The sequence below is a fragment of the Crinia signifera genome, chromosome 12, assembly GCF_055691185.1.
Source record: "Crinia signifera chromosome 12, ASM5569118v1, whole genome shotgun sequence".
Taxonomy (NCBI): domain Eukaryota; kingdom Metazoa; phylum Chordata; class Amphibia; order Anura; family Myobatrachidae; genus Crinia; species Crinia signifera.
The window spans coordinates 86,377,668-86,395,921 of NC_139228.1; the positions used below are offsets into that span (position 1 = coordinate 86,377,668).

The 18,254-nt window shown below is 48.3% G+C and overlaps 1 protein-coding gene across 4 annotated transcripts; it reads left to right on the forward strand.

Moving 5' to 3' along the window:
- The first annotated feature begins 248 nt into the window (after positions 1-248).
- TIMM9 (translocase of inner mitochondrial membrane 9) lies at positions 249-8,369 on the forward strand. Of its 4 annotated transcripts, none has more exons than XM_083167292.1 (4): positions 249-399; positions 2,714-2,778; positions 4,441-4,536; positions 7,511-8,369. In XM_083167292.1, exons 2-4 carry the CDS (start codon positions 2,740-2,742, stop codon positions 7,643-7,645), a joined length of 270 nt encoding a protein of 89 aa, XP_083023418.1. In that variant the 5' UTR covers positions 249-399; positions 2,714-2,739; the 3' UTR covers positions 7,646-8,369. The 4 variants fall into 4 exon arrangements, with proteins under 4 accessions (XP_083023418.1, XP_083023419.1, XP_083023417.1 ...); XM_083167293.1 differs by having other exon boundaries at positions 337-424; XM_083167291.1 differs by having other exon boundaries at positions 353-444.
- Positions 8,370-18,254: the final 9,885 nt, after the last annotated feature.

The window sequence follows — 18,254 nt, forward strand, 5'->3', positions numbered from 1 at the left end:
ACACCATCTTCTAATTAATCTAAACACAGTTCAGTCACATGTTCCTGAGGCCGTTACACTGAAGATTCAGATTTTCAGACAAGATTTAAAATAGCTAGGAACGGATAAACCTGTCACTGTTGTTACGGAAAACTAACAGTGTTACACCACTGTTGCTCAGCAACGTGAAGTAAATGTATCTGATAATTCGTTCTAAAATATTCACTGCAAAACTAACATAATAAAAAAAAGACATTGCTAATGTATGAAAATAATAAGCAAAAATATGTAATATTTCGGGCCTTACAGTCGCTGTATTTTGCGTTTGCACTGCTAAGTTCTACACGCGTGACGAATCTGCTTCTGCGAATAGAGGTCGTTCCGCCCACGTGTTCCCCGGCAAGGAGACAGCAGCGGCAGGTGAGCAGCAGTGGGAGATCAGAGTGTGAGTGCTGCTGGGAGCAGGTCAGTGAGTGTGAGTGATGGGGTAGGGGAGCTGTCAGTGCAGTGAGGGGAAATGCATCTAGTGTCTACTGACCATGTGCAGCATCATTGTTACCTAGTGACAATCCCCATTATGATGTCACTATAGTATCAGGCAGATTGTAGCATATCAATGTGTAACATTCCATCCGGGCAGGCTGGGACTTATGGTTCCACAAAACTGCAAAGTCACGTGTTGCCTAAATCTATCACATGATGGCAATGAATGTATCCATGTTGTGTATGTGCAGTATTGATTTTTACAACAGCAATTGCAGTGCATGACCTTGCAGTTATTCCTTATTCAAGGTCACCCCAAGAGGTTAAAATATGGAGAGACAGGGGGCCATACACACATTGAAATGTGTGATAACCTGTTGTGCTAAGTGATCTAGGGTAGGTGATTTTCCTTGAACTTCCCAGTGTCTGGATCGCCCATACACACACAGCGATGTGTGCTAACTCAGTGTTTTGTATGCACTTGCTGGGCAATGTGAGATGGCGATGCACGGGACCGCTCCTCGCCATTGCTATGGGGTGTACACACACAGCAATTTAGGATTTTTTTTTTAAGCTAGACCGATCGCTTACAAAATAACCAAATAGCATCATTGTTTTTTGTGTTGTATATTATGTATTACGTTTCGGTTGCCTCATATCAAATGTAGGACACGGTTTTGTACTTTCTTTTTTTCTTCCTTATTTTTTGCATTAGTTATCGTTCCTTTAGTGCTGCATGTGTATTCCTCAGGCCTTTACAAATGGCCACACATTGCACCTAGGCCCTCATTCTAGTTAAGGAACTCTCTCGTACAGGGAGTTCCATGGTGAAGATCTGTTCATATGCGCATGTGCATGTCTTCACTGCAGGAGACGTCGGGGAGGGGCGTATGCATGGGCGTACCCACGAAAAAATGCTGCGTGCGCCCCTCAAAATGCTTGGCGTCCCCATGCGAACAGGGATGACCACCTGCCTTTTGGTGGGCGGACAGCTGACATCACCAGATATCAGCTGCCCTCCCTGTTCTTGGGGCAGGGCACCACTAATCAAAGTCACCACAGAAAGACTTAGATTAACAAGCACTACAGAAATCATTCGGTGGCCGGTGACCATTGAATGATTTAGGCCCCTCCAACAGCAAAACATCCATTCGTAGCACAGCAGGGAAAATCGGTGAGTAGCAGGGTACGGCGAACTACCGTTGCTTTAATAAGCCAACCAGAATCAGAGCCCTAATCTCAGCAATTCATTAAAATAATCAACTTAAGGAATCACATAACGCTCAAACCTACACTCACCGAAGCGTCTGTGAGTTAGGTTTCATGAGGCCCACTCACCCTCTGTCTCCAACTTGCACAAGACAAAATGGATTTAATCTTTGCCAGAGGCCATTCTGTGTGGAGTTTATACATTCCCCCTTGTGTTTGTGTGTTTCCTTAGGGCAGTTCATTTCTTCACACCGACCAAAGAGGTGCTGGTAGGCTTATTAACCTTAGTGTACGTGTATGGTGGGGAACCTTACACTGTGAGATTAACGGGTTACGGTCGAATTATCGACCCGATTTATATCGACATGGATGAAGGTCGACATGTGTCTAGGTCGACATGGTTTTTTTTACTATTTTTTGAGCCGACATGTACCGACAGGCGGTATTTCATACCCTACCATCCACTAGGGCGTGGTGGGAGAATAAAATAGTGTGCCATCTAAGTGTACCGCTTCCCCTCGCATGGCTGTACTCGGCACACTATTATATTCTCCCACCACGCCGTAGTAGATGGTAGGGTATGAAATACCGCCTGTCAACACATATCTGCTCAAAAAATAAAATAAAAATCCATGTCGACCCATTCATGTTGATTTTTTTTGACCATGTCAACATTTTGACTGTCGACTTAGTCCTGGTGGTGGTGGCGCAGTGACTTTCGGCTGGATAGGCAACTTCTGCTGTGTCTGCATGGCCTGGCGGTCAGCATATGAATAATTCCATCATCCAGCAGTGAGTAAGGCCCCTAACCCTCCCTCCTGATATTCTGCAGTTGGTATATTCCATGGCGACATAACGTTTGGCATTATTGTATTGATGCTCTTACTGTCGACATGGAGGTGGTGTGCTGGGAGGCACATTAAAAATAATATGAACCGTTTCCTACACTGGCTCATCCCTACCATCAATACCTCTCTGTATAAAAAGCATATACATTGTTTTTTATTTTCCTTTAACATGGTGTTATTCGCATTCCTACCAGGTGACTGGTTCTAACCCCTCGAGATTATGGCAGCTCAGATCTCCGAATCGGATCAAATTAAACAGGTGAGCAGGTCATATAGTTTGTAGATCACTTTTCAGATACATTACAGGTGACCAAGATAAATTCTGTTGGTATTGGAGCGATTTCATCATCATGCTGGATAAAACTACCTAATCGCCAGTCAGGGCCAGTGTTCTCACAAGAGATAGCTTAACACACAGTGCTGTACAGCGATGTGATCTAGCATTAATCAGCAAAATCTGTGTAGGCCCCTTAACTCTTCACAGTGCATCTCTGGTCATACAGTTACATAGTACTTCAGGTAGAATAAAGAATTGAGTCCATCAAGTTCAACCTTCGTTATTATAGTGCACAAGATCTGCGTCTCTCTTCTGCACGGATCCCTAGCTCCCATTCACTATTACAGGACTTTCATCGGGCTGCTCCCATCCTATGGAATGCCCTTCCATGCACAATAAGACTCTCCACTAGCCTCCAAACTTTCAAGTGTTCCCTGAAAACTCACCTCTTCAGGCAAACCTATCATATTTATATACCGCACACATAACCCTCTGAGGCACTTATGTATTATATAGCTTCCCTTCTGGACTTGTAACTTGGTGGGACTGCTATGCTATTACTGGTGCCTGTCCTTGTGTTTCCCTCCTATGTCCCTATAGATTGTAAGCTTGCAGCAGGGCCCTCTAACCCCCAAGTGTGTCTGTTGTTACCTAGTTTGTGTTATCACTGTCTACTATTGTAAAGGGCAACGGAATCTGCTGCGCTATATAAGAAACTGTAACAGAATCTGCTGCGCTATATAAGGTGCCGTAACGGAATCTGCTGCGCTATATAAGACACTGTAACGGAATCTGCTGCGCTATATAAGACACTGTAACGGAATCTGCTGCGCTATATAAGACACTGTAACGGAATCTGCTGCGCTATATAAGACACTGTAACGGAATCTCCTGCGCTATATAAGACACTGTAACGGAATCTCCTGCGCTATATAAGACACTGTAACGGAACCTGCTGCGCTATATAAGACACTGTAACGGAATCTGCTGCGCTATATAAGACACTGTAACGGAATCTGCTGCGCTATATAAGACACTGTAACGGAATCTGCTGCGCTATATAAGACACTGTAACGGAATCTCCTGCGCTATATAAGACACTGTAACGGAATCTGCTGCGCTATATAAGACACTGTAACGGAATCTGCTGCGCTATATAAGACACTGTAACGGAATCTCCTGCGCTATATAAGACACTGTAACGGAATCTGCTGCGCTATATAAGACACTGTAATGGAATCTGCTGCTCTATATAAGACACTAACGGAATCTGCTGCGCTATATAAGACGCTGTAACGGAATCTGCTGCGCTATATAAGACACTGTATCGGAATCTGCTGCGCTATATAAGACATTGTATTTTAAATGTTATTTGTACCCCTGGATGTTTTTGCCCAATATGTTATTTAAGACTTTGTTCTGGGCTGTGAGAATTAGCGCCCAGCATTTCATTGCAGTATGCCGTTATTACGTCCACATTTTACAATGTACACCTACAGGGACTGGGGCAATGAAAGGAGTCCGTACCTGTGATGTCCTCTGAGTAGTATCTGGTCTTCAGTGCATGCGTGCAATGACAGCTAAAGTGCGAACAAACTAAAGAATTCATTGATGGTATAATTTCTGTACATTCTGTAATTGCAGTTTAAAGAATTTCTTGGAACATATAATAAACTGACAGAAAACTGCTTCCTGGATTGTGTGAAAGACTTTACAACGCGTGAAGTTAGGGCTGAAGAGGTAGGTGCACCTATGTACCAGAGTGGGGGGCAATTGCTATGGGACAAATTAAATATTTACAGGCAATCAATTGCTCGGCTACTGTACAATGTGGTTTGCAATTGACATAGCGAATTGCATTCATTCTAGGTTTATTTAATTTTCCTTGTAGGCAAAAGACTTTCCCTACCTGTAGTTTTTAATTTCTTATGTTCACATAATTATCAAGAAGCTAAATAACCTTGGTACACGCGTGTAAATGAGGTACACGCGGATGAATGGCGAGTGTGAGTAAATGAGGTACACGTGTGTGAATGGAGAGTGCGGGTGTGAGTAAAGGAGGCACGCGCGGGTGTGAGTAAAGGAGGCACGCGCGGGTGTGAGTAAAGGAGGCACGCGCGGGTGTGAGTAAAGGAGGCACGCGCGGGTGTGAGTAAAGGAGGCACGCGTGGGTGATTAGGGAGTGTAAGTAAATGATATATATACACAGGAAGCTGCTATACTGCAAAGTGTACCACACATTAAACTAGTAAAATGTATAGCTTACAAGCAGATGGCAGAAGAATGCTGTTATTGTATTGGTATTCCTGTGAGGTAGACAGTCCTGGGGGGAGACAATGGGAAACTAACGCATTTCGATATGCCAAGGAACTTCCTTAGAAGGCGACTCCCTCCAGAGGAAGTTACTTCGCTTAACAAATGTGTTTCATTCCCGGTAGTTCACCAATAGCGCTGACGTCCATTTCTATATAGTACTTTCTCTTGGCAGCAAGTCTCAATGGTGTGTAACCAATATAGAATGACGTCTGACATGTATTACTGAGACTTCTCCCCTCGCTGCTGATATCCCAGGAACCTCCCGGATGGCAGGATTGCATGCAATATATCACAAGCGGTCCTCTTGCATGTGATATATCGCATGCGACCCCATTCCCTTGCTGCAGGAGGCTGCCCCGGTCAGACGCGCAGCAGGTCCGACTTCTGATCCAATGCGCACAGGAACCACCATTGTAAGACATAGTTTACTTCTTCGTGGATACTTCCGTTTATTTGTTTTAATGATGTCTATAAATGGTATTTGTGGGAAGAAATGCTACAAAAGGTCAATGAACGATCTGGCGGTGACATAGGTGCACTGATACGCCCCTGAGGCCTGTCTCAGATAGATGCATGCACAGATAGACAATAATAGCATACAAGACACACTTAGGAGATGATTCAGAAATCGGCCACAACTCCAATAGTGCACACCCCCAGAGCCATGGCGGAATTCTGAATCATCCCCTAAGTGTGTCTTAGATGGACAGACAGATGGCCAATAACAGTTGTTCATGCACATGTGCAAACCGCCAGAGCGAACGCCTTCGACAAGTTTTTCACTTGCCGGGACCTTTCAGAAATCAAGTGACAGGTAGTGGGCGGTCTCTGGGCTCCGTCCAGCGTTTTATGGGCGTGCCCACACAAAACCCGATGGACGTGCCCACACAAAACCCGATGGACGTGCCCACACAAAACCCGATGGATGTGCCCACAAAAGAACAACGATGGGCATGCCTATAGAAAAGCTGAGTGGACCCCCATGATCGCAGGCATGCGCCTGCCTGCTTGAGACGTCCGCGCCGCTGCCCAATTCGCAGAAAACCGTCGAGCATAAAAGAAAGTCCAGGCTTACTGTTATCCGCAAAGAGAGGAAATATCATTCCGCGGTGAGCGACCATCGATGATTTTTCCTCTGTGCAGACTTTTGCGAGCAGATCGTGCCACGGGGTGGGCGGGCATTATGCGGGACAACGTTTACCTGCTCGCTGGGTATATTTGCTGCCCAGCGAGCAGGTCTGAATCCCCCCCCTTAGTGATGTTGCTCTCTAAGGTTTCATTTGAAAAATGACTGATGGGAAGGGTTTAGGGGAAGTTCCGTTGTTAGTTGCGAGTCTCCGCTTACATCTGCGTTCCTCTATGCAGAAACATGGCGTCTTATATGCGTCCATTCTGTGCGACCTTAGGGTCACTCAGACGTACAGAGACGCTGATTGCTTGGGCACCTCCAACAAGGGTTAGTTTCCCATGCCTCGAGCGTGTTCATCAGATGAAGCCGCTGACACTTTGCAAGGTGGGGAAACGCGTCATCAACAAGTGCCTGTCACAGGAATCACCGCAGCTCGGGAGACCCGGAAGCCAGAGCAGAGAATTCCAGATAAGGCTAGCGTCACTGGAGAAACAGCGCAGCCGGGAACACGCTCGAGGCATGGGAAACTAACCCTTGAAAGGTGGATTACAAGTTACAAACACTCTCGCAGCTACAGGAGACTAAGTATACTACTCCTTATTCTCATCTGCATGAAGTATATGCTAACAAGTTTGTGCATGACTGAGCTACTAACCAAGTTTAATCAATAACCATTAATTGCAAAGTGTATATTCCTTTCTTTGGTCAAAACAAGCAGTCTGCTTGTCTAAAAATAACTGTCATTAACCCCTGCTGGACAGGAATAAGTACTAACTCTATGCATGCAAAAATCAATCTAACAGCTTTTTAGCTCCTTTCTTCTGTATACAAATATACAACAAGTCTGCTCAGTGAGCAATTGATATTTTCCTGAGAGTATTGGAATAGTATGCCATTATTATTTTATTGGTTTGTCATTATGTATAATTAATGTTTTGATTTTTGGTCTCACCGGCCGGTGCCCTGTTTTTTAGATATTGATAAAAAATAAAAAAACACATTTGTATTTTTAAACGAAGACTGAATTATTATAATTGTGTCCATTAGCGCCGTCTTTCTCTGTATTTTTCTTTTTTGTCTTTAAGAAGGGTTGAGTATCCCTTCTAGACGGCAGCAGGGACAAACTGTTGGTTTCCTGCGCTTAGTTATATAAACCAGTGTTTTTATTTAGGGGACAGCTCCTACTATGATCTTCTGTACATGATGTAAAAAACACGCGTGTAAAATGTTACACATCACTCACGTGCTATTGTCTGCCTTCGCCCGTAGATCACGTGTTCGGAGCATTGCCTACAGAAATATCTGAAAATGACGCAGAGGATATCGATGAGATTTCAGGAATACCATATACAGCAGAACGAGGCTTTGGCAGCCAGAGCAGGACTCATTGGCCAACCTCGATAATCCTGATTGGAGGCTGCTCTTCGTCGTCACATCGGGCTTGCAAACCACATGCTCAAGGGCCCGGAGAAGCTGGACTACAGAGCTGTTGGTGTATCCGACCTACTCCCAGCTGTGCGGAAGACCTGGCCATTTACACGCCGAAAGGAGATTCAAGCTGACGGGACTGGAAACCTCATTATCGGAAGCAGCGGAACGGATTGACGCTATGCACCATAACATATTAAAATACCTTTCAAATGTAACTTTGTTTCCATTCTGGGATAGGTTTGGAAATTCCATTTGGTTTTATTCGATTTTTTGCGCATCTACAGTATGTGCTACTTATGTGCGTTCTACCCCAAGATTTTCTGTTTACAATCTGTGAATGCAGTTTATACTATAAAGGATATTAAATGATGTTATAGAGTAACAGGAAAAGCATTACTTGTACTATAAGTGATTTAAGCTTGTTCATTCCACTGGAATCATCGTAACTTGTTTTTGGTTTCCCGTCTCTGTGTGGTCCAACTTTGTATTATTACCTCTTTCCTGGCACAGAAAATGGTGTTGTGCCTCTGTAATGGATGGATGCCAGAGCCAAAGGAATCGAGGTCATCCACTGCCCACTACTAGACAATAAAATACTCTGCACTGCCTTCCACAAGCTTTCTGTTATTATCAGCTTAAACCTTTGAGTGTCGACATCTATGAGAGATGTGCAAACTATCAGCGAAAAATGCCAGCGTCCCTCACGTTTGTTATATACATTCAAATAAAAAATGTTGTGTGGGGAAAAATAAGATTATGGTGAATACAAATGTTTGCTTGCCAATTTTTACCCCTATAGTAACAAATTCCCTCGGCACTCAAAGAGTTAACCCTTTGGGGGAATTTGTCAAAAGCGGGTGTGAAAATTGCCAAACAAACCATTTTTAGGAACCCTTTGAGTGCCAACGTTGCTGTGAGATCCTTAAAAGATCCGCTACAAATGTCAGCGCCGCTCACAGCGACTGCTCTTTATTTGGGTGCAATATTTACCTAACCTTCAATGAATTGACTCGGTCGTATCTGTATTCATTTATACTAAAAGAACAGTCGCTGGAAGCGGCGGTGGCATTTTTAGCGGATATTTTGAGGATCGCTCACAGCAACGTTGACACTCAAAGGGTTAAAGACACAGACTGCATTTGAGATGGATGAGAATAAATGTGTGTTCCACGGTTCACATAACATAGTTGGGGTGGCTTAATCGGTGGCAAAGGTTTGCTGGAAGGAACATTTTGACCCCTTTTCACCCCGTTAAAAGTCTAATTTTAAAAATTCCCTGCTTAGTGGGTAACTGCATATAACTGTCACAGTTTCTAGACCTCCCGACAGGTCACATGTTTCAGGTAGATGCACAGGAAGAGGTCACTAACTAACATTTTCCAGAGTACAGTGGTGATGCGTTGTAACTAGAAGGCAGGTGTTTTGCGCATAATTCTAAAAGGAAACAATCACAACGCCAGTATTTTTCTAAAAATCTATGGACCCAAGGGTCTGATTCAGATCTGATTGGACTGGTGATCATTTTCAGAGCCCTACGATACATAGCCACTGCCGCGCCAGAGTGAAATCGGCAAATTCATTAGCAATGCACTGGCCATGTAATGATTCCCCAGTGTGTGTGTAGCCCAGGACTTACTCAGCGGCTGTGATAGAAACAGGCTGATTGGGGGTGGAGCTGACATCACATGACTTCCCCTCATACACCCGGCCACGCCTGCGTATTCCATGACACTCCCAGATAACAGCCGCTCACCATGTAATGATTCCCCCAGTGTGTGCAGTCTGTGTGTAGCCCAGGACTTACTCAGCGGCTGTAATAGAATCAGGCTGATCGGGGGCGGAGCTGACATCACATGACTTCCCCTGACACACCTGGCCATGCCTGCATTATCCCTGACGGAATGGGATCATTCGTCAGACTGCATTTAGGTCTACAGTCATTAGGTCGACTGGCAGGAAGGTCGACCTGACTTAAGGTCGACATGGGCCAAGGTCGACATGACTTAAGGTCGAATTTGCATAAAGGTCGACATGAGGAAGGTCGACTGGTCATAAGGTCGACATGGGGTTTTTCACTGTTTTTTGATCCGAATGTCGACACAGTCGACATGGACACAGTTGGCAATGAGAATCGGACCCTCGCTTCGCTCGCTATGCTTCGGGCACGGTGCCTCGCTGCGCTCGGCACACTATTTTATTCTCCCACCACGCCCTAGTGGATGGTAGGGCATGAAATACCGCCTGTCGGCACATGTCGGCTCAAAAAACAGTGAAAAACCCATGTCGACCTTCATCATGTCGACCTTTATGCAAATTCGACCTTAAGTCATGTCGACCTTGGCCCATGTTGACCTTAAGTCAGGTCGACCTTCCTGCCAGTCGACCTAGTGGGGTCGACCTAATGACTGTAGACCTAAGTTCATTCTAATAGATGACCGCATCCCTCCCTGACACTCTCAGATAACAGCCCCTCACCATGTAATGATTCCCCAGTGTGTGCGTAGCTCAGGACTTACTCAGCGGCTGTGATAGAATCAGGCTGATCGGGGGCGGAGCTGATGTCACATGACTTCCCCTCACACACCTGGCCACACCTGCGTATTACCTGACACTCCCAGATAACAGCCGCTCACCATGTAATGATTCCCCAGTGTGTGCAGTCTGTGCGTAGCCCAGGACTTACTCAGCGGCTGTGATAAAATCAGGCTGATCGGGGGCGGAGCTGACATCACATGACTTCCCCTCATACACCTGGCCACGCCTGCATTATCCCTGACACTCCCAGATAACAGCCTCTCACCATGTAATGATTCCCCAGTGTGTGCAGTGTGTGTGTAGCCCAGGACTTACTCAGCGGCTGTGATAGAATCAGGCTGATCGGGGGCGGAGCTGACGTCACATGACTTCCCCTCACACACCCGGCCATGCCTGCGTATTACCTGACACTCCCAGATAACTGCCCATCCCCATGTAATGATTCCCAGTGTGTGCAGTCTGTGCGTAGCCCAGGACTTACTCAGCGGCTGTGATAGAATCAGGCTGATCGGGGGCGGAGCTGACGTCACATGACTTCCCCTCACACACCCAGCCATGCCTGCTTATTACCTGACACTCCCAGATAACTGCCCATCCCCATGTAATGATTCCCAGTGTGTGCAGTCTGTGCGTAGCCCAGGACTTACTCAGCGGCTGTGATAGAATCAGGCTGATCGGGGGCGGAGCTGACGTCACATGACTTCCCCTCACACACCCGGCCATGCCTGCGTATTACCTGACACTCCCAGATAACTGCCCATCCCCATGTAATGATTCCCAGTGTGTGCAGTCTGTGCGTAGCCCAGGACTTACTCAGCGGCTGTGATAGAATCAGGCTGATCGGGGGCGGAGCTGACGTCACATGACTTCCCCTCACACACCCGGCCATGCCTGCGTGTTACCTGACACTCCCAGATAACAGCCGTTCACCATGTAATGATTCCCCAGTGTGTGCAGTGTGTGTGTAGCCCAGGACTTACTCAGCGGCTGTGATAGAATCAGGCTGATCGGGGGCGGAGCTGACGTCACATGACTTCCCCTCACACACCTGGCCACGCCTACGTATTACCTGACACTCCCAGATAACAGCCGCTCACCATGTAATGATTCCCAGTGTGTGCAGTCTGTGCGTAGCCCAGGACTTACTCAGCGGCTGTGATAGAATCAGACTGATCGGGGGCGGAGCTGATGTCACATGACTTCCCCTCACACACCTGGCCATGCCTGCGTATTCCCTGACACTCCCAGATAACAGCCGCTCACCATGTAATGATTCCCCAGTTTGTGCAGTCTGTGTGTAGCCCAGGACTTACTCAGCGGCTGTGATAGAATCAGGCTGATCGGGGGCGGAGCTGACATCACATGACTTCCCCTCACACACCTGGCCACGCCTGCGTATTCCCTGACACTCCCAGATAACAGCCGCTCACCATGTAATGATTCCCCAGTTTGTGCAGTCTGTGTGTAGCCCAGGACTTACTCAGCGGCTGTGATAGAATCAGGCTGATCGGGGCGGAGCTGACGTCACATGACTTCCCCTCATACACCTGGCCACGCCTGCGTATTCCCTGACACTCCCAGATAACAGCCGCTCACCATGTAATGATTCCCCAGTGTGTGCAGTGTGTGCGTAGCCCAGGACTTACTAGGTGGCTGTGATAGAATCAGGCTGATCGGGGGCGGAGCTGATGTCACATGACTTACCCTCACACACCTGGCCATGCCTGCGTATTCCCTGACACTCCCAGATAACAGCCGCTCACCATGTAATGATTCCCAGTGTGTGCAGTCTGTGTGTAGCCCAGGACTTACTCAGCGGCTGTGATAGAATCAGGCTGATCAGGGGCGGAGCTGACATCACATGACTTCCCCTCCTACACCTGGCCACGCCTGCCTATTACCTGACACTCCCAGATAACAGCCGCTCACCATGTAATGATTCCCCAGTGTGTGCAGTCTGTGTGTAGCCCAGGACTTACTCAGCGGCTGTGATAGAATCAGGCTGATCGGGGGCGGAGCTGACGTCACATGACTTCCCCTCACACACCCGGCCACACCTGCGTATTACCTGACACTCCCAGATAACAGACACTCACCATGTAATGATTCCCCAGTGTGTGCAGTCTGTGCGTAGCCCAGGACTAACTCAGCGGCTGTGATAGAATCAGGCTGATCAGGGGCGGAGCTGACATCACATGACTTCCCCTCCTACACCTGGCCACGCCTGCCTATTACCTGACACTCCCAGATAACAGCCGCTCACCATGTAATGATTCCCCAGTGTGTGCAGGGTGTGTGTAGCCCAGGACTTACTCAGCGGCTGTGATAGAATCAGGCTGATCGGGGGCGGAGCTGACGTCACATGACTTCCCCTCACACACCCGGCCATGCCTGCGTATTACCTGACACTCCCAGATAACTGCCCATCCCCATGTAATGATTCCCAGTGTGTGCAGTCTGTGCGTAGCCCAGGACTTACTCAGCGGCTGTGATAGAATCAGGCTGATCGGGGGCGGAGCTGACGTCACATGACTTCCCCTCACACACCCGGCCATGCCTGCGTGTTACCTGACACTCCCAGATAACAGCCGTTCACCATGTAATGATTCCCCAGTGTGTGCAGTGTGTGTGTAGCCCAGGACTTACTCAGCGGCTGTGATAGAATCAGGCTGATCGGGGGCGGAGCTGACGTCACATGACTTCCCCTCACACACCTGGCCACGCCTACGTATTACCTGACACTCCCAGATAACAGCCGCTCACCATGTAATGATTCCCAGTGTGTGCAGTCTGTGCGTAGCCCAGGACTTACTCAGCGGCTGTGATAGAATCAGACTGATCGGGGGCGGAGCTGATGTCACATGACTTCCCCTCACACACCTGGCCATGCCTGCGTATTCCCTGACACTCCCAGATAACAGCCGCTCACCATGTAATGATTCCCCAGTTTGTGCAGTCTGTGTGTAGCCCAGGACTTACTCAGCGGCTGTGATAGAATCAGGCTGATCGGGGGGCGGAGCTGACATCACATGACTTCCCCTCACACACCTGGCCACGCCTGCGTATTCCCTGACACTCCCAGATAACAGCCGCTCACCATGTAATGATTCCCCAGTTTGTGCAGTCTGTGTGTAGCCCAGGACTTACTCAGCGGCTGTGATAGAATCAGGCTGATCGGGGCGGAGCTGACGTCACATGACTTCCCCTCATACACCTGGCCACGCCTGCGTATTCCCTGACACTCCCAGATAACAGCCGCTCACCATGTAATGATTCCCCAGTGTGTGCAGTGTGTGCGTAGCCCAGGACTTACTAGGTGGCTGTGATAGAATCAGGCTGATCGGGGGCGGAGCTGATGTCACATGACTTACCCTCACACACCTGGCCATGCCTGCGTATTCCCTGACACTCCCAGATAACAGCCGCTCACCATGTAATGATTCCCAGTGTGTGCAGTCTGTGTGTAGCCCAGGACTTACTCAGCGGCTGTGATAGAATCAGGCTGATCAGGGGCGGAGCTGACATCACATGACTTCCCCTCCTACACCTGGCCACGCCTGCCTATTACCTGACACTCCCAGATAACAGGCGCTCACCATGTAATGATTCCCCAGTGTGTGCAGTCTGTGTGTAGCCCAGGACTTACTCAGCGGCTGTGATAGAATCAGGCTGATCGGGGGCAGAGCTGACATCACATGACTTCCCCTCTCACACCTGGCCACGCCTGCCTATTACCTGACACTCCCAGATAACAGCTGCTCACCATATAATGATTCCCCAGTGTGTGCAGTCTGTGTGTAGCCCAGGACTTACTCAGCGGCTGTGATAGAATCAGGCTGATCGGGGGCAGAGCTGACATCACATGACTTCCCCTCCTACACCTGGCCACGCCTGCCTATTACCTGACACTCCCAGATAACAGCCGCTCACCATGTAATGATTCCCAGTGTGTGCAGTCTGTGTGTAGCCCAGGACTTACTCAGCGGCTGTGATAGAATCAGGCTGATCAGGGGCGGAGCTGACATCACATGACTTCCCCTCCTACACCTGGCCACGCCTGCCTATTACCTGACACTCCCAGATAACAGCCGCTCACCATGTAATGATTCCCCAGTGTGTGCAGTCTGTGTGTAGCCCAGGACTTACTCAGCGGCTGTGATAGAATCAGGCTGATCGGGGGCAGAGCTGACATCACATGACTTCCCCTCTCACACCTGGCCACGCCTGCCTATTACCTGACACTCCCAGATAACAGCCGCTCACCATGTAATGATTCCCCAGTGTGTGCAGTCTGTGTGTAGCCCAGGACTTACTCAGCGGCTGTGATAGAATCAGGCTGATCGGGGGCAGAGCTGACATCACATGACTTCCCCTCTCACACCTGGCCACGCCTGCGTATTACCTGACACTCCCAGATAACTGCCCATCCCCATGTAATGATTCCCCAGTGTGTGCAGTCTGTGCGTAGCCCAGGACTTACTCAGCAGCTGTGATAGAATCAGGCTGATCGGGGGCAGAGCTGACATCACATGACTTCCCCTCTCACACCTGGCCACGCCTGCCTATTACCTGACACTCCCAGATAACAGCTGCTCACCATATAATGATTCCCCAGTGTGTGCAGTCTGTGCGTAGCCCAGGACTAACTCAGCGGCTGTGATAGAATCAGGCTGATCAGGGGCGGAGCTGACATCACATGACTTCCCCTCCTACACCTGGCCACGCCTGCCTATTACCTGACACTCCCAGATAACAGCCGCTCACCATGTAATGATTCCCCAGTGTGTGCAGTCTGTGTGTAGCCCAGGACTTACTCAGCGGCTGTGATAGAATCAGGCTGATCGGGGGCAGAGCTGACATCACATGACTTCCCCTCCTACACCTGGCCACGCCTGCCTATTACCTGACACTCCCAGATAACAGCCGCTCACCATGTAATGATTCCCAGTGTGTGCAGTCTGTGTGTAGCCCAGGACTTACTCAGCGGCTGTGATAGAATCAGGCTGATCAGGGGCGGAGCTGACATCACATGACTTCCCCTCCTACACCTGGCCACGCCTGCCTATTACCTGACACTCCCAGATAACAGCCGCTCACCATGTAATGATTCCCCAGTGTGTGCAGTCTGTGTGTAGCCCAGGACTTACTCAGCGGCTGTGATAGAATCAGGCTGATCGGGGGCAGAGCTGACATCACATGACTTCCCCTCTCACACCTGGCCACGCCTGCCTATTACCTGACACTCCCAGATAACAGCCGCTCACCATGTAATGATTCCCCAGTGTGTGCAGTCTGTGTGTAGCCCAGGACTTACTCAGCGGCTGTGATAGAATCAGGCTGATCGGGGGCAGAGCTGACATCACATGACTTCCCCTCTCACACCTGGCCACGCCTGCGTATTACCTGACACTCCCAGATAACTGCCCATCCCCATGTAATGATTCCCCAGTGTGTGCAGTCTGTGCGTAGCCCAGGACTTACTCAGCAGCTGTGATAGAATCAGGCTGATCGAGGTTGGAACTGATGTCACATATTTCTGGTCCAGAAATATATTAACAGATGGAGGAGGCTATGTGACCCAATCTCACACACGTGGCTCTGTGCACGTAGCATACACTGATACGGAGTCCATGTCAACTTATGTAAAAATTTGTGACAAAAAAGTTAAAAACTTATGTCAACATTCCCATTGTTGACCTAATGCTGGTGTCGACCTTCTGACCCTGTTGACTGTAGTCATGTCGACCTATTTCATGTCTCGAACTTTACTGGTCAACTTTCATAGTGTCGACACCCATCCATAATATATACATCTCTGTCCATATATTAACATTAATTAACAATGGCCTCAGCATGGAAAAGGGAGACGAGCCACACACTGGCTGCATCACAGGAGCAGGCAGCAGTGGTTCCTAACTGTGCGCCGTGGCACCCTGGGGTTCCTTGGGTTGTGTTCATGGACCAATGGAATTTGTTTATGGTCATTGTTCTAGGCAAAACTCAGTGCTGCTGGCTGTTATCAGAAGTGAATCATGGCCCACACCACATCACTAACCTTATGATGACATAAACACAATATACTTCATTTCAGATATTGTTTCTAGTTTTATCAGTAAGAAATTTATGGCCCAGGTTCACCTTAAATAAAAAATTAAAAAAGGTACATACTCTAGGCCCAAACATTTTTGAATCACAGCGTCCTAGAGTCTAGGGTGCTGTGATTCAAAAATGTTTGGCAACCACTGGCATACAGGCATGGCATGAGAAGATACACTGGAAGGACAGTAGGTGGCGCAGTTGGTCGGGCTGTGACAATGGGCTCTCATCTTGTAGAATAATGCTTAGAAGTCTGTATGTCCCGTTATAACGTTAACCTGTTTTGCAGGGGTAAAACAAACGCAGTTGCACTTTATTAGAAACGGTTCTGCTATACAGAATCTTAGCTAAAGTTAATATTTGCAAAGTAAGTTATAATGATTCTTCAGAGGTAAAGAAATCACCCCCTTCTGGGGTAGGCAGAATTGTCACAGTGATACCATAACGTAGATACACATGTCCCCAGAATATTTAGCGGTGTCTCCGTTCCCTCATAATTTTGATGGTTCCCTGCTCTCCCAGACTGGTAGTTGACGATACCACTGTGAGAGGGTGTGCCCCAGAGTAGTGGAGGGACAGAGGGTTATTCACCCCCGTCCCGAAGACATGGCTCTTCCTGTTCAGACGACGCAGCGGACAGGCACGGAGCAGCTTGAATTTGTAAGGATTCAAACTCCTCCAATCAGGGCGCGATGCTTTGAATGGTGCGCCAAGCGCAAGCCAATCGGGGCTTGCGGCTTGTCGGCCAATCGGGGCTCGGCCGATAATAACCATTCATCCAGCCAGTGAAGGTCACTGCCACCCATAGTTCCCACACTCAACCCCCTGATCGTTGAACAGTAAGACCCCGTTAATTCTGATTTGTCCCTACAAGCACCATCGAGGAATACCTGTAGGGGGACCCAAACTATCATCACGCGATACCGGGACCACAAAAGGGTGAGTACCAGTCGCAAGGCCTGTCTCGTACACAGCACACCACCTCTGTCTGAAGGAAGACAGGTATGTGTATGATAGTAGTAGCAGCTAGGTACACAATGGGGTTGCCAACAATTTTATTAATGGGAGATCCAACAAATTAGTTGTCCCTGCACCTTACCCCATCCCTCCTATCACAGGGTTACCTGTCTGCAGACATTGGGGGAAATTTACTAAAGGAAATTTGTAAAAAAAAATAGGTGTATTTGTATCCAGAAATACACTTATTGCAGATTTGCAGAGCTGCTGCACATGCCCAGTGTACCAACGTCTTCTACCACATTTACTGTATGTGTGGATCTGAGCCCTCAAACATTGCAATGGAGAGCAGCTGCCAGGAGGAAGAGACTGGAGCCTTACCAAGAGGTGGGAGATTGTGAGCTTAGAAAGGTCAGTACAGGGTCTATAATGTATTTGTTATGTACTGTACAAAAATAATACTGAATTCCATACAGTATCCAGTGTATAAAAAGACCAATATTTAGGGCTGTTTCCATTCCCCCAGATCTCGTTCTTAAGCCCCGTACAGACGGGGGAGATATATTGCTCAGCCAGATATTGCTAGCAATATATTGCTCAGTTTCTCCTTTTCATCAGCGACCAGAGATGGTTGCTGATGAAAGGGAACCTCAGCCGGCGGTGCCCCAGAGGTAATCAGCTGGTCGCAGGAGCAAGCTCCTGCGACCAGCGATTGGAACGGGGCTGAAAACCTAATGGGTTCCCCCCTATTCGCAGCCGCTAAGTCTAGACTCATTCAGGAGAAATGACACTAAAGCCCCGTACACACGAGGGGGGGAGATATATTGCCCAGTGTCTCCTTTGCATCAGCGACCAGAGATGGTCACTGATGAAAAGGAACCTCTGCTGGGGGAGCCGCAGAGGTAATTAGCTGGTCGCAGGAGCCAGCTCCTGTGACCAGCGATTACAATGGGGCAGAAAACGGGAGCGCGCACCCGGCGATTTATCGCTGGTG

Excerpts from the sequence above, each read along its gene's own strand:
- TIMM9 (XM_083167292.1), top strand. The coding sequence starts at position 2,740 with ATGGCAGCTCAGATCTCCGAATCGGATCAAATTAAACAG. Across the intron at positions 2,779-4,440 it reads AATCGGATCAAATTAAACAG|TTTAAAGAATTTCTTGGAAC; the intron begins GTGAGCAGGTCA and ends CTGTAATTGCAG. Across the intron at positions 4,537-7,510 it reads GTGAAGTTAGGGCTGAAGAG|ATCACGTGTTCGGAGCATTG; the intron begins GTAGGTGCACCT and ends CTTCGCCCGTAG.